The following is a 15851-nucleotide window of genomic DNA, read 5'->3' on the forward strand; positions in this document are numbered from 1 at the left end:
GGTTGCGACAAGCTCGGCTGACGTAGTTCAAAGAAGGATGCGTCTCAAGCAGCAGTGCTGTGGCGATGTGTCGTGGGCGGTCGTTGTGTAGGCGTTGCGTCGGGGGAAGTTTCAATCGTCGAGGGCGGATAGTCGCAATTTGTGTTTGGTTCAAGTGATGCCAGCTAACGACGGGAAAAGGAGGTGTAGATGCAAGACAGCGGGTTGACGGACAGGGACGGTTTAGGTTGGGAGAGATACCCAGCGGTCATCCACACTAAAAATTGAGCCGCAGGCTGGCTGGAAAGGGGCTTCGTGCAGTCAAGCGGGGGCCGCCGTGCTGGTGCTGGACCTTTTTTGCAAGGTGACCTTGGGGTTCCCCCGTACGCAGGCTGCTACTGGATCTGATGGATTTAGGGGTCTGTTCAAGGGTCCATACGGGGTGCTGAGAAGGGTCGATGATGACTGTGTGTTGCTATCACCGACCGTTTCCCAGACAAAAGGGAGACTGGCCGTCTTCAGTGACTTGCAAGGGCATCCGGAGTCAAAGCCACCAGTGCTACCTACCATGCCTACTTGTGGTCCAGCCATGGCCCCCTTGTGTGACTCGGGAAGTCGTCCAACCGCACGCTGGAAATGTTTCACCATCGCGCTTTCACCAGCCCCGGGAAGGTACTTAGGCACCTAGGTAGTTCTACACACCCCTCATTTGCTACCGAGATATCTATGCGATGAGAGCAGACTACACGCAGCCTCCCTTCAGGGTTGATGTTCCCAACAACGCCGTGCTATTTGACACAGGAATGGCTCCTGACGATCAACCTCCCTCCTTAACGGTGGTTTCTGAATACAGCAGAGTTTAGACTCGAGGCCCTTGGTCTGACAATTGAAACGCACCTGTGGCCCAAACGGAGACCCCCAAAGGTCGCGTGGTCACCGTGCAGGCAGACTACCTAGCCACTCGAAGGAAGCTTTGACTCTATGTTTATCGCCCCGCCATGTGGCTATGTCCGACCGAGAGACCGGACCGCGATCTCTGGGGGCCGATGACGCTTTCGATTCCTCTGATGACCCTGGGTGCTTTATCTCTGCTGCTGCTACGTACCTTTTATGTTGTTCTAGGTTCAGGTCGTTGTGATAAGTCAGCTTGCAGCAGCCAGTCTTTCGGGAAACGGGCAAGAAGCTGCCTCAGGGTAGCTGATCCTGGTCCTGTGCTGGGTAAGGTGAGCCCGAGTTCCCTACATCTCTCGAAGGCTTTCCATACCTAGTGCATGAACTGGTCTAGTCTGACATGTTGGTTGCCGGTGATGGAACCCACTAGCTAGTCGTAGCTGATGTTGTATTGTTTACTCGTTCTTTCACTCATTGTGTCAAGATTATTTCAAGCCTGTTCCGAAGTGGCCTTTCAAGATGTAGATATCAAAATTGAGAGGTCGCAGCTGCCACAACATGAGTGTCTATATCCCTGCACCGAGACCCAAACCCACTGCAGCTGCTTTTCCATGCAGCTGCCTCCCGGCTCTGCTTGCCTCTGGGCAACTACACAAGGATCCAGACCGCCGTGACTTCACTAACAGCTTGTTATCATCGCCATAAGAGGCGCAACTTGCAGGCGAGCAATCCTAAATGTGTTTTCTCCATTCTCCAGCCCCGTCATCGCAACTGTGACCTTTTCCTCAATCGCTGACAGGCGCGTTGGTGTGAGGAGCTAGATGCGCGCCGGTGTACATCGACCTTCTCTCTGCCTTCGTGTGTCGAACCTTGGAGAACACCGCACTTTTCGCTCGACGTCGAACGAGAAGCGAAGTCGTCTTTCGCGCTCATTATGAGAGCCTCTTGAACATCTTGTCGCGACTGCCGAGTGTGTAAGCCAACTTGCCCAGTCAGGTACCAGTTTGAAATTCTGAGACTCAGGGCTGCCTGGGCAGTATGGACTTGATTTCTCCGCCAATGCTTTCGTCACACTGATTCTGAAAGAGTTGCCTACGTTCTACTGTACTCAACACTGGATTTGACAGCTCATACTCGGCTTGGCGGGGTTTTTATGCCGAACACAAACGGCAACATGCATCAACGCTCAGATCTCGACCAACGCGCGGATGACGACTCGGACAGTATCTCATTGACGTCTATTGATGACGACGTTCATGATCCTGACACAGAGTTTGTTGTCGAAGACATCCACTGTGAGCGGGTCGACCCAGCAGATGGCATCTTGAAGTATCTCGTGGAGTGGTCCAACTTCCCAATCGATGAATGCACCTGGGAGCCCGTGTCTGGGATTTCTGAAATCTTGAAAAGGTCGTGGGAAGACAAAAAGGCCACACAAGACCCTCGCATTGCTGAGGAGTACGAGCGGGAGTATGAGGACGCTTTCAACAAAGTTCTGGATGAGCGACGTGAACTTCATCGACGAAGAAACGTAAAACGGAGGAAGCTAGGTTTGGACGAAACCAGATTTTGCTTCCGAAATCATTTCTACTCGGATACTGAAGACGATACTGAGCTGCCGGACGAGGACAACAACGACTCACGGAGCGAGTCTGGTGCGGCAGCTAATTTTCGTTCCGAAGAGGTTCAAGATGGTGGCACGATCGACCACAAAGCTGAAAGTATTGTGCCGTCAAAGAAAGTGTTATCTCCAGTCCAGACTCAAAAGTCCATGCGCCCGAACAAAATCTTCACGGTCGACCCCTCAGCAGCTCAGGCAACGTCAAATAAAGGAAAGGACAAGAAGCTGTCGCGCCCAAAATCACCAGCCACAGCCCCGACAAATGCCTCCATAGCACCACCCAAGGCTAGATCAAACTCGACTGTCTCAAGCCGACAACGAGACCAGCCATCGGCCACAGGATATCAAGGCTCAGCTCGCAGAGCAAGTACTGGCACCGTGCAAGCCAAAACCACTCCACGCGGCACAGGTCTATCTGGCGAGGCTTCAACCAAAACTCCGGCGAGCACTCCTACTCTTGTTAGGAAGGGTCTCACTGCTAAGAAAAGTGGGAAAGTGCCAATCGCTGCAACCAACATCTTCACTGACGGGAGGAAACGGCAGCCGAGACAGAATCTCGCAAGTGCAATGGTCGACCCCAGCAAAGATCCAAAGTTCTTCAAATTGCATAGGTTCCGGCGCAAGGCTGAGTTGAGATCTAGAGATCACGACGATCAGGCACCGGATGTCAGCAAGGTGGCAGATCAATTGTTCAGCATTGGTCATATTCCTCCTCCTAGGCAGACGTCGGCCCAGAACACGAGGCAGTCTGGGGACGGTGACGGCATGGCTTCCAACTTGACGGACGAGGCCACGATCAGGTCCAACAGCACGCCTTCAGCCGGCATTCGCCGAAGTAGCACCTCGGCCAGCGAGCCAAAATCCGCGATACTGAAGAGAACATCCTTCGACTTTGATGCCGACCGCTCCAAGAAAAAGGCTAAGACTGTCCGCTTTACTGGGGAGGACGGTGATCCCTTCGTGAGCGAGCCATTGGGTCTCGATGAGACTCCAATTTCAACAAGCAGGATACGTTCGCCTCCTCCGCCGCCGGGGTCGCCATCGCCTCCGCCTGAACCCAAGACGAAGCTATCACTTGCCACATACCACTTAAGAAACGTGCAGAACGTGGAAAAGAAAATCATCCTGGCCACAGGATATCGTTCGCTTGATGTCACCTTCCATAATGTTCCGAAGGATAGTTCTCGCGAGGCAGACCAGCAATGGCTGCGGGAGTTCTGCGACGCAGACCGCCTTCAATTCAGACATACAGTCCTCGCCGAGTCAATCATTGATCAGCTGAGCCAGCTAAGAAGCCAGGACCCCTATAATCGCCGTGCTAATGACGTCCTCTGCTCTGGCAAAGTTACTTCTGCAAGCAGTACGAGTCTGGAGGTTCTCGCCGAGCATTTAAGAGTCGGTCACTCTGGACTTTTCATGTCGCATGAGAATTACAACTTAGTAATTTATCCAACAAGATGTGACGGGTTTCAGATGGACTCACTCGGTATAGAACCGTCAAATTCTCCTGAAGTAGCCTTGAGGCATTTCATCTTCAGGTCATCTCATAACATTTTCCGATTAATTAGACCACTCGCAGCCATGCCCAACGAGCTAACTGACGCCGCCGTTGGTAAAGGACAAAAGGCCGTGTTTCGCAGTCTTCTTGGGATGCAGTACGAAAGACTTGTAGCAGGGCCCTCTGAGCGGAGAGAACATCATTTCTTCCTCGCGTTCCCCGACGCAGCGCTTGATTGGTACAGGTCCATCAGCACCTGGCTGTATGCGTGCAACCCTGACTGCAAGATCTTCACAAGTTGGGATCCTGGCAGTTGGTCTGCATTCCTCGAGAAAGCCAACAACCAGTGTGGTGTCGTCGTGATACACGAGGCAGTTGTCGATTATGTCCGGCGCTTTCCAGCCGTTGCTGAAATACTGCAGATCGACAAGAACTACAGCTTCTGGCGCTTCTCTACTACCATGGGTTTGCAGCAGGTGCAGTCTTCCGAAGGATCTACAACGCGGTTGACTCCGGACGTCTTTTCACGGCTGTTCCCCATTGGGAAGGCCATATTGGTAACGCCGAGTTTCATCGTATCTGAGCCCCAAAAAGTTCTACAGCTGTTTGAGTGGTTCTTCGGTAATCAGACCATGTACTCCTCCAACAAGCTTGTTACTGCGTACAACATTATCGATTTCCTCCGCGATCTGGCTGGTGAGGCGAACCAGCTACAGACAACGTTAAAGCAACAGCGAGGGAAGTACATGAGTGAATTGGAAGCCGCCGATCAGAGAAATGCTGCTGCTCTGAGTGACCAAGATCTAATTGCAAGGGCAAAGGCTTGGATCATGGCCGAGGACTGGCTGTCCGTCAGTATGGAGAGAAATGGGATCTTGTCCGAGGAGAACCATGTGATCTTCGCTGATCGGTCTATCGACCAAAATGATGAGCAGAGCCTCGTCAACTGGTTTGGTTGGTGGTCTTTGGCAAAAGTCGACAAGTACCGCAAATTCTACGTCCTTGGGTCTTCCCCCGCGGTCAAACAGACGAGACAGAACGGCATCGAGCCACTTTCAAGGGCCTGTCGTTCTGTGCGCATTCCCAATTACGAGCGTTCTGTCGTCAACGATCCGAACGAAGCCTTGCGGATTGCAATGAAGGGACCCAATGAAGCGACAGACAGTGCGCCTGCCAATGACGATGGCAGACAGATCGGACGGAGGCCAACTTTGTCATTTCAGAGCCAGAAGTTTGCAAACTATGACCATAACATTCAACATTTTCTGCGCAACAAAGATAAGCCCGGTTCGGTCAGAATCTACGGAATCCCAGTGTCATGGGCTGACGTCGGCATGGCAGACCATTTCGGTGATCCTAAGACGGAGTTCGCGACACTCAAACAATGGTTTTCATGGCCTTATCCTTGGCTTGGAGATTCACATCAGACCTTCAATACTTACATTGCGTTCTTCTATACAATCGAAGAAGAATGGGATCCCAGCAAATTTCCAAGGGGACTCAAGCCTAAACGGCACCCGTGGCTTGTGATATATCGCCCATGGGAGCCTCACGTCAAATGGGAAAGATATAGGCACGGGAAAATGGAGCTCATTTTCTGGGACGTCCGTGCAGGAAATGAGCTTGAGAACAATCACTCACTGCGATTATCTGATTTGAATTGGATGCAGCGAGAAGTGGTCAAGTTCATGCAGGCGCATGGGGCGGAGAAGAACCCAGGCTCTAGAATCGATAGAGTCTGGCTGGGTGGTTTCCGAACCCACCTGCAGCGGCTATCTTCTACGCTGCCGGCTGATATGACGGCAGAGTTCCTTGAGCCCTTGTCAACCTTGTCGGAACTTAAGTGGATGGTGCCTTCTTCGGACGGCTTCATGCGACAAAACGGGTGGCGAGAGGTGTCCTTGACCCAGACTTCAACGGAGCCAAGGGCCGGCTTGGGCAACACAAATGCCTTCGGTCGAGACAGCGTAGACGACCAAAACGACGGCGAGTACGATGAGGAAACCCGCATCATCTTCCATCCACCCCGCGGCTCCGCGGCGGTTGGACCCCCACACTCGTCCAGGTGCACCAACGACCTCTTCGAACAGGCTCGACTGGCACGGCTACGCGACAGCAAAGTCACCACGATGAGTTACACTTTCAAACCGACCATGGAATGGTATGCGGACCTCGTGGCTGAGGGCCGGCAGTACGAGCATATCTACGTGGACCGTTGGGAGAAGGTGTTTGACCAGTTAAGGATCGGCCAGAAGCGGCCGAGGCAGGCAGGGTCCATATCCCGCAAGGGCTCTGGGTCTAGCACCCACAGCAGCCCTATGGATATGAGCCCTGTCTAGTCTTTCTGGCAGCGTCCAGGTGGTCTATGAGCGAAAGACGGACGCAAAGTGGAGAACATATCAGGCGGGGCAACACTAGGTACTCGCAATACGCCGGATTGTGTGTGTGAGCAGCTTGTTGGTGTTTCAGGGGTGATCTGGTATGTCTCTGTTTATTGGTCGAGGCCAGAGTACGAAGATTCTAGGCGGTACTTGAATTGAAGGGATATCAACGCGGCTCGCATGATCGGCTGCCTTCTCGCTTTGGATGAGGAGTTGGCGGGAGTATGTGGCTCTTTTTCCCACTGAAAGGGAAATGTACAAGGTCATGGATCGGAAAAAGAAAAGGGGAACGAACATAAGAAAAGGGAAATGAACATAGCAAAAGGATGCGCTCCAGGCAATCATCACAGTCACAAATGTAGCTCTTTCCTGCTAAATACTAGTGTAAAGGTCGGTGACACGTGCCATGTTGTCCAGATGCCATGATTATGTGTGAGATGGGAAATGCGTACCCTTCCGGCCAGAGGTTGGAGTACAAGTGAAAGGGTATCATTGGGTACAGTATTTTCATCACTCGTCAAGCAATCGTCGGCCACTTGTGGCTTGCTACGTACAGGTTGCGCTCTAGTCCTATTTCCCTTTTGTGGACGTCTCCTCGTTCTCCTGCGTTCGCTTCCTGCTAGAAGATCATTCCCCGCTAAGAATGCTCCTACTCACAGGGAAAGGCATTCTCTCCGACACATGGTTGCCATACTTCAGCCGCGGGCCCGCTTCCCACTCCCACCCCGAAGCCCATCACCTCGTCGGGGCCGCGAAGCTCCTCGTGCTCAGCAGCACGCCCTTGACGCTCCTGATGTTGTTCTTGACCTTCTTGATCTCGTCGTCGGGCTCGTTCCGCGCCGCGCCGTACAGGTAGCTGCTGCTCACGCCAAAGGACTCGGGCGGGTACGTCAGGGTGTGCAGGTCGCGGCCGAAGTCGTCCAGCACGTTCTTGGTCTCGCCGAAGCCGTCGGCCTGCGAGGCCAGGTCGGTGCTGAGGTCGCGGATCGAGCTGATCAGCCGGCCCATCTTGTCGGCCTGCTGCTGCGCCGTGACGATGGAGCTGTGCTTGGCCCCGGCGCCGGTGCTGTCCGCCGCGGGGTACGACAGGCCGCCTGCCAGGCCCGGCGTCGAGGGCGGCGAGGTCTGCACGCCGACGTCCCGGTGGAAGAGCTCGGTCGGGTCGTCGTAGCTGCTGGCGTCGTCGTCGCCGGCGTCTGTGTACGGAGCGGCGGCGTGTGTGCTTGTGAGGGCCGCCTTCTTGCCTGCGGTGTGGTACGACTCGGGTATCTCGGACACGGCGTGCTCTAGCTTCTCGACGAGCTGCGACAGGTTCTTGTTGGCGTTCTCGTGGAAATCCACTCGTGCTTCGGTGAGCGTGTCGACCATGGGGCTGACAAGGTACTTTGTGGCGCCGTAGACGAAGGTTGAGAGGCCGGCGACTATGCCAAGGGAGTTGACTAGACCGGAGGCGGTGATCAGTGGAGGAGGTTTGGCGGGCTTGGTGAGGAACTCCGGATAGGTGATGATTGGAGGCTGGTCTGCCCTGAATTCTGGGGCTGAGACAGCCCTGGTGCTATCCTGAGCTGGTTCTGTTCGAGGTTCAAGCTTGGTCGCGTGGTGTGTGGTTGTCGTTGTTGTTGCACCGACAGCATCGGTCTCTTCCAGCAAGGTGTTGATATCAGCCTCGCCTAAGCCCTTGGACTTGAGGAATTCCACCTTCTTTTCCCTGGTGGATTCCCTGACTGATTCATCCTGCAGGAATATTCTGGCCTGCTCCAGTGTGGTGGCATCTGAGTCGCTGGGTGTGGAGGAGGCTGCTTGTTGCCATGAGGGTATTGAGCCTCCTTCTTCTCTGTCCTGCTCCCCCATGGTCAGCTGTGTGGCAATGCGCCCTGGAGTGACTTTGTAATATTATAATTGGAGAGGTTTGAAATCTGGATTCCACCTGGCTGCAGTGGTGTATTATTTTGAAGGAGATGGAAGATATTGTGCAGGCAGGTAGAAGGTAGAGTTGCAGGATTACAGCCGTTGCGGGTTGAGGTCATTCGCGCCCGGTTGGGGCAGCTCATGGACCTCGGCTCGGCGTGTGCTGGGCTGGGCTGGCTGCTGGGCAGAGCTGGGGTGGCCGGTGGTGCGCACGGACCGTCAACCTTCCGCTGCTTCTGGCCGCTGAGGAAGGGAAAAGTGAGGACCGCCCGACTGACTGCAGGCTGGGCTGGCCTGAAAATGCAGGCAATTCTGCTGTGGCAGTCCTGCTGCGACAGTCCAGTCCTCTTCCGCTGTGTGACATTCAACAGCCACAACACATTCCATTCAGCTAGACCTGGTTGCAAAGGCCATTGGACGCGCTTAATATCCACATCAGATTGCCTCCTGCAAATCAGCCTGCGTTCTTTGAGTGGTTCGCTGCCCTGATGCTCCAGAATCTCACCCGCTACCCACCCCCGGCTTCCACTCGGTAAAGCGACCTCATTTACTACTGCAGGGCCGACTCAGGAATATCGCTTGTCACGGCACGATTTGCCTGTCAAAGAACCATCTCCACTATAGGCGGACAGCCAAGACGAAAGTCCCGAAGACTTAGGCCTGTTGGTGACACAGGCTCAATACAGACAGCCACAGCCACCCACTGGTTCTGGGCGGGAAGAAGGAGAGACATAGATAGAGAGAGAAAGACTTCGAGCGGTAAGTAACCCGTCAGTCAGTCATGTTGCTTGTGTTTGCCCGGGCTAGGAAGCTGGCCCGGCATGAGAAGGGCAGGAATAGGAATGTCTGACAAGAGGCACTCAACATACAGGTGACCTACAGTACCTGAGTACACAGATCATAAAGCGATAGATCGATCTTATCCGCCAGGGCCGTCTCACCTTGCATCCCAGGTGACAAAGAGGCTTGGCCGGCCAGCCAGCCACAATCCATCGGCCGCAGAGATCTTCAGGGCTCACTCCGTTGGAGCACACCTGGGTATAGTCTATCATATCACACCATACGTATTGTGTACAGCAATTGTAAGTAAGGGGGCGTTTTCTTGCTGTCATCGCGTGTTGTATGCTCTCATCTCGTCATTCGTCCTTGTACAGTACAGTACGACATAACATCCATGCTGCCGTCCATCTTGGGGCGAGCCCCGTCTGCACTTGATTGCTTTGGAGATCGATGCAACACGGCGGCCGAACTCAGTGAGCACAGCGAGATCTGTCACCGGGGCACATCTCTTGTCGCTCATCTTGACTGAAATTGCCGTTCTCACTCCTCTGCCAATTGACATTCAAGTGACATTGTCGCCACCGAGTGGGTCGATCATACCGGCAGGGTGCCACAATCGGTGCACAAAGCACAAGCACGGCTCAATCGGAGACGGCCTCACCTCCCCAAAGGAGAGAAAGGCTGAACTCAAGATTGGCGCTATCTGGCTGGAACGAGCCGGGCGAGAAGCAACGGCTGGACAGTGGCAATTGCGTTGCATCGCATCGCATAGCATCGCATTGCAGTGCAGTGCAGTGCAGCGCAATGCAGTGTGTTGCAGTGTTTTGCTGGGCGACCACGGTTTGTGGACACTCAAAAGGCACAGGGCGGACGTAGGATAATCTGGCATTGGCTGCCCGGCTCCGTCGTGTCTAATAAAGACGAGCCGGCCCAACCATCACCAACAAGGTCCTCCGCGCCGTGACAAGTTCCCACCGCGCCACCACGTGGAAATTGGCTCGGCCGATCCTGCCAGTCACCACCAAGACTCCAAGACTCCATCACTCCAACAAAACAGTCCGATAGTCTCTCGCAAGGCTAGTCAGTGTCGGCTGGGGCGCGGCTTCCGGCCAGTGATAATCTGCACTACCATCTCACTGCATCATCACGGCCGGCTGTCTGGCATTTGCTTGATCTCGACCGACTCCGCACTCACTCCTTCTGGGTTGTGAGAGAGACCGCGGCGGTCGGGAAGCTTCTAGCGCGAGCGAGTGACTGTTGGCGTGGGATTTCGGGAGTCTCCCTTGATAGGGTGGGCTTGGCCTATTATCTATTCCATAATCCCTCCAGCCGCTGGTGTCCGGGCATCTACACCTCTGTGTCACCGCGTCTCACTTGCGTTGGGTCGCACATGACAGCAAGCACCTCGGACCGGAGCTTAATTGAACCTCAAACACAATCGGCCAGGCCGTTCGTCAATCAGCCTGTGCCCCCACTGCTTACCGATCCAATCAATCCAACGCCAACCCTTCTTATTGCCTCTTGCCTTTGACGACATCTCATCATTTCTCATCAACCATCATCACTTTTCATCACCCTGACTTAATATCCTGCCCTAAATTCATCATCCGCAGCCCCTACCTACATCTCACAAGAGACACCCTGCGTTTGCCCGTTGTCACCGTCTTGCCACCGCCATGGCGTCTAGACCGCGTCGCTCGGCGGCCCAGAAGGCATCCGTCGCAATTACTGACATGGCCGATAGAGACAACATGTCCTCATCTCGCTCACGGAGGTCCGGAGACAACCTTGCCTCTGTCTCTAGGGGATCACAGGGGGGCAAGGACCACACCTACTTGACCGTCAAGCTGCCTTCCAGTAAGCTACGCCAGGCAACGAGCAACAAGCAGGGCTCCAGCATCTCGGTCAACAACGACTCCACTCCTAAGCGGTCCACTAGAGGCGGAAAGAAGAGCTACGTGGTCGAATCCGAGAGTGACGAAGAGGACGATGAGGAAGTGGGTGAGGATGAGATCCAGGTCGGCGCGCCTGCTGTAGTGGCAGACGAGGATGAGGACGATGACGAGGAAATGGACGACGTCGATGAGGATGCCGAGGGCGAGGAAATCGAGGAGGACATGGATCTTGACGCCGAGGGCGACGACGACGAAGACGCAGAAGGTGAAGAAGATGTCGATATGGCTCCACCAGCACCTGCGCCCGTCATCAAAATTCAAAAGGCGAATAAGAAGTCGCCCGAGAGCAAGAAGACCAAGGACATCACCCCCAAGAAGGCTGGTGCAACGATCAATGACTCGGACGACGACGAGCTCAGCGAGCTGGAGAGTGATGAGGAGATGGAGGGAGAAGAGGATGCCGAGGGGGAGGAAGAGGACGAAGATATGGACGCCGAGGGCGAAGAAATCGAGGAGGATCAAGACGCCGAGGGTGAGCCGGAGCCGAACGCTGAGGTCGGCCAGGACGTAGAAGAAGACGTTGACAGTGATGACGAAAGCGCTGCACCTAACAAGACTCGCATGACAGTGCGTCAGAGGGCGCGCTTTGAGGAGCTCGACGAGAGTCACTATCAAGCCTTGTCAAACGGTACGTGTTAGTTTTACCACCCTAAAAGCGCTCTACTGACCACAGCCTACGTACAGAGGTCCAGGCCAAGAAGGTCTTCACGGTAGAGGAAAAGGCCATGCGGCGGGCCGAGATGGCCCGAAGACGGCGCAATCTCAGCGAGAAGCGCAACGAGGAAGTCAAGGTATGCCTCGATCAGCTACCACACAATCGCAACGACACCCACTAATGCAAATTTGGTGTGTAGCAAGAAACAATCAACAAACTCCTCAAGAAGCAAGCCAGCAAGACCAACCGGAAGGGTGGCCAGACCATTAACGAGGATGGGTCGGGTGACGGCGATTGGAAACCCAACCCCGTCTTCATCCGATGGGTCAGCACGAAAGACGGCGAGCGTGTCTCGGTGCCTGAGGAGATACTGGAGGGCCCTGCCGGCCGCCTGTTCGTTAACGGCGTCCGCCCCACAGGCGCTGGCCCGACTGCCTTGGCGCCTCCGAGAAAGATGGTCGAGGAGGTCTCGTAGGAGGAGACAGAAGATGCGCCTGAGGAGAACGAGAGCGCGAAGCGTTAGATCTGACAATTGTCGACAAACTACCTGTAAAAGCCGTCAGAGAGGTTGCTGAGATTAGACCTCGCATTTCCTTGGCCGCATTTGCAAGTATGGGTCGTAAGACGTCATGCCTAAGTCTTGGGCGAAATGGGATGCCGGTGCTTCTTGCGGGTCTCGTGGTCATTGGTAGATACTGGAAACATGAGGGCACCACATTGGACTGCACAGTCGACATGCGTTGCCTACACGCATTTTAAAAGCATAATTCATAGGGTTTCTGGGCTCGCATGGCTTTGTTTTACATTGGTCTTTGGTCAAGCAAAAAGTGGTACGGAACAGTCTTCTAGTCGCCAGCACAGGCCATTCATGGCTGGGAGGGGCGCAGTGTAGATGTGGACAGTCCATCTTATTCAAGTGTACCTTGCTCTATCCAACTTTCTCTAGACATTCAAGTAGAAGTCCACAGAGGGCCTCGAATAACCAACCGTCTTTGGCCACCCGCTATAATCCGGCCTGAACAGGATGGCGTCCTCGCATGCACTTCCCAGCGACGTGTTGTTCAACCAGGCCGGCTCCCAGTACCACACACCGCGACCCAGTCCGCGCGGCACCTCCCTCACCACCTGGACGACCTCGCGCATCCACTCGATCTGCCCGTCGACGTTGTACGGGATCTCGGGCTCCGACGACTCGGGGATGGGGTTGTACTGGCCGTTGCAGATGGCCGGGTAATCAGTCTCAGCGACGTGCAGCGGCTTGCGGTACTCATCGGCCAGCCAGCCGAGCGTGTCGCGCAGGTTGGCGAGCGTGGCCGACGTGCCGTAGAAGGGGTAGAAGCTGAAGCCGAAGACGTCCCACTCGTGGCGGGCCACGCCGGCGTCCTCGAGCGCGCCGAACCACCGCTGCTGCAGCGTCAGGTTCCACCCGTTGTCGACGTGGATCATCGTCTGTGGCCGGGCGTGGCGCGGGCCGCACGCGCGCGCGGCGTCGTCCACGCCCTTGCGCGCCGCCTTGTACAGCGTCGCGAGGTTGGTGAAGTTGGCCGCCAGCGAGGCGTCGTCCGTGTCGACGTCCACGTACCCCAGCGGCCACAGGATGCCGTGCCGCACCTCGTTGCCCAGCGCCACGATGTCGAAGGTCACGCCGGCCTCGCTGAAGGCCACCAGCGTCTCGTTGACGTACTCGCGCAGCGTCGAGGCCAGCGCGCCGACGCCCTGGTCCGGCGTCGGCCACGCCGCTGGCGTCGGCTGCTTCTGCGGGTCCGCCCAGCTGTCGCTGAAGTGGAAGTCCAGGTACAGCCGCTGGCCCTTGGCCTGGAAGCGCTCCGCGAGCGCGAGCGTGTACTCGAAGCCGTTGGTGCCGCCCTCCGGGTCGACCCAGAGGCGCAGCCGCACGCCGTTCATGCCTCCGTCGGCTAGGATGTCGTCGGCTGGCCGCGTGAGGTTGCCACGGGCTGTGTCAACGTAGAAGCTGTCCGAGGCCTCCATCGTGCCCAGCGATGATAGATCATGGCCCTTGTAGAAGAACTGATGGGACGATGGGCTAAGTGGATGGGTCAGTGTATAGAACGTTGTGGCCATGAGCGTCGGGATGTGCTTACTTTGTCTTCTTAGCGGATGCCGTCAGGGCCGCCAAAGCGGCTGCACAACATATTGAGGACTTCATCCTGACACTCGAGATGGGATATTGAGAGGTGTGGCCACGCCAATGAAAGGCAACTCGGCCATACAGGCGCCATCACCGTCCTTATGTAGTTCGTCCATTGCGACAAGTTTCCACAGCCTCGGTAGCCCAGGCCGAAGCCAATATTTGGCTCCATCGAACAAGAGCGCCGTCCCACTCGTCATAGAAGTGGCAGAAATCTCGCCAGCGACATGGTTCGGTTCGGGGCATCAGGTTGCGGAGAACCACCTTCAATTGGCTTGGTGTTTGTGCGGGGACTCCGGGGGAGACTGGGGAGCCCGACTAGTCGGTCACGATGGCTGCAAGGTCCGCTTAGCCGAACGGTCCAGCTGTCAGGGCCGCATGGCACGATTGGCGCGTTAAATTCTGCCGGGATCTTGGGCTCTTTGGGGCCTTTTTAGGCTTGTGGAGTCTCGGCTTGGTCGCCGTACTTGGGCAGATGGCGGCTGACTACTTTATTACTGTGGGTTCTCTTGCACAGTATACAGAAGAATCATGAACCAATTTCCCTCACTGCTTTCAGGTGACACATGAGTTTTGTGGCTGGGTCACGTCTGAGGGGGGCAGAAAGAAGACATATTGAAATAAGGCACTCATGCCCAAAGCAAGTGAAAGTTGGCAATTTGCCACTAGCTGGTGGAGAGTAATCTTGTCGACGCCTTGGACGGAGTAATTATCGAGGTGTCTGTCATTGGGAAGGATAGTCCAACTCTCTGCGACCCATTCAACTACGTTGAACTATTTCACAGTAATGGTATGAATTACAAACACGTCCGCCTTGTATCCATGCGCTCATGTCTCGTACCTGAACGAGCTTGAAGAAAGGTCTCGCATCGCATCCGAAGTAGGTAACCGGCAAAACAATTAGCCAGTGCTACTTGTCGCGCTTGAAATTCAAGGATGTATAGCTCGCCGCGCAGAATTCTTCTTGGGTAGAACTCCATGGAGCCGAATACAACAAGGTCTGCTCTCTATCGCGAGAGAGGTCTCACATGCTGGGGGCCAGAGGCATACGATGGTTCCTCTTACCAAATCTATGACAGTCAGAGGCTCTGAGATGAAGTGAAGGATGCTGAAGTGAAGGTATGCAGATGATCTCAGATGCCCGGTCTTGATCGCAAAGCAAACGCAGATGTCTCTGTACTAGCTATTGGCCGTCCGCAAATTTTGCTTGACAAAACAGGCACAGTGACCAGCCGCAAGTGATCATTTCAAGCAATCTCGTCGTAATGGTCAAATAAATTCATTGTCAATTGCCGCGAGAAGTCATTGTCTCACACATCGTGGACGTGGCCGTACTGGCATCAAGCCTCTCTAGGTCAGACATTCCCCTGCTACCTTCTTTAGGCTTCTTCGAGGTACACGACATTTGCAAGGAGCTCCTCGAACATTAGCAGCATGTGGTGTAAGGGAGTCATATAAGCATACATAATTGAGAAATTACCCTCTAGGTCTCCGAGTCTTCAAGTAGAAAATTTGATACCAATGATGCTGCAGTGCCTACTTAACTACGTCCACTTACAACGTTCTGAAGAGACTGTCTCATGAGAGGCCTTAGAAGTAGTTGATGCGAGAGATAGCATAGAAAAGTCCGTATAATGCTTTGCTCCCTGCTCCTTTATGTTCCTGTCTTCTTCAAGAGTGTACCCTGGCCACTGCTGTCTCGGCTTCATCTGCACACGCAGCTCTGTATGAGAAAAGGCATGTCTCCGTATCTCCTCGCCCCAAAGTGAGGATATCCTGCGAATCACACGGGTGACGTTTCCCTGCGGAAGTCACTTCGGGCTGAGTGAAGCTCACCTGAGCGAACGCAAGCTCGCTCAGTGAAGAAAGTGTGCAAGCAAACAAGAGTTTGGACGGTCGAAAAAGCCCTGCGCATAGCTCGAAGTAGGTGCTCAATACGAAGCCCACGCAATTCAGGCGGCGCAAGTATATCGTCGACCCAAACCCCTATGTCAACGTCTTATTCCTAGTTTTCATCCAACCTTTTGGTCACCA

At 54.7% G+C, this 15851-nt stretch overlaps 4 protein-coding genes across 4 annotated transcripts; 2 read left to right on the forward strand and 2 right to left on the reverse strand.

Annotated features, from left to right (window-relative positions):
• Positions 1 to 2044: 2044 nt before the first annotated feature.
• On the forward strand, positions 2045 to 6328 carry J7T55_006731 (uncharacterized protein; the record flags this gene model as incomplete). Its single annotated transcript, XM_053131898.1, has 2 exons — positions 2045 to 3851; positions 4110 to 6328. 2 exons carry the CDS (start codon positions 2045 to 2047, stop codon positions 6326 to 6328), a joined length of 4026 nt encoding a protein of 1341 aa, XP_053001494.1.
• Positions 6329 to 7105: 777 nt separating this feature from the next.
• Positions 7106 to 8221, reverse strand: J7T55_006732 (uncharacterized protein; the record flags this gene model as incomplete). The annotated part of the gene is made up of 1 exon (XM_053131910.1): positions 7106 to 8221. One exon carries the CDS (start codon positions 8219 to 8221, stop codon positions 7106 to 7108), a length of 1116 nt encoding a protein of 371 aa, XP_053001495.1.
• Positions 8222 to 10734: 2513 nt separating this feature from the next.
• Positions 10735 to 12143, forward strand: J7T55_006733 (uncharacterized protein; the record flags this gene model as incomplete). The annotated part of the gene is made up of 3 exons (XM_053131921.1): positions 10735 to 11641; positions 11698 to 11804; positions 11868 to 12143. The coding sequence occupies 3 exons, from the start codon at positions 10735 to 10737 to the stop codon at positions 12141 to 12143; spliced, it is 1290 nt and encodes a 429-aa protein (XP_053001496.1).
• Positions 12144 to 12610: 467 nt separating this feature from the next.
• J7T55_006734 (glycosyl hydrolase family 53) lies at positions 12611 to 13835 on the reverse strand (the record flags this gene model as incomplete). The annotated part of the gene is made up of 2 exons (XM_053131932.1): positions 12611 to 13712; positions 13771 to 13835. The coding sequence occupies 2 exons, from the start codon at positions 13833 to 13835 to the stop codon at positions 12611 to 12613; spliced, it is 1167 nt and encodes a 388-aa protein (XP_053001497.1).
• Positions 13836 to 15851: the final 2016 nt, after the last annotated feature.

This window comes from Diaporthe amygdali, assembly GCF_026229845.1.
Source record: "Diaporthe amygdali strain CAA958 chromosome Unknown NODE_1_length_4327563_cov_65_473760, whole genome shotgun sequence".
NCBI classification, from domain to species: domain Eukaryota; kingdom Fungi; phylum Ascomycota; class Sordariomycetes; order Diaporthales; family Diaporthaceae; genus Diaporthe; species Diaporthe amygdali.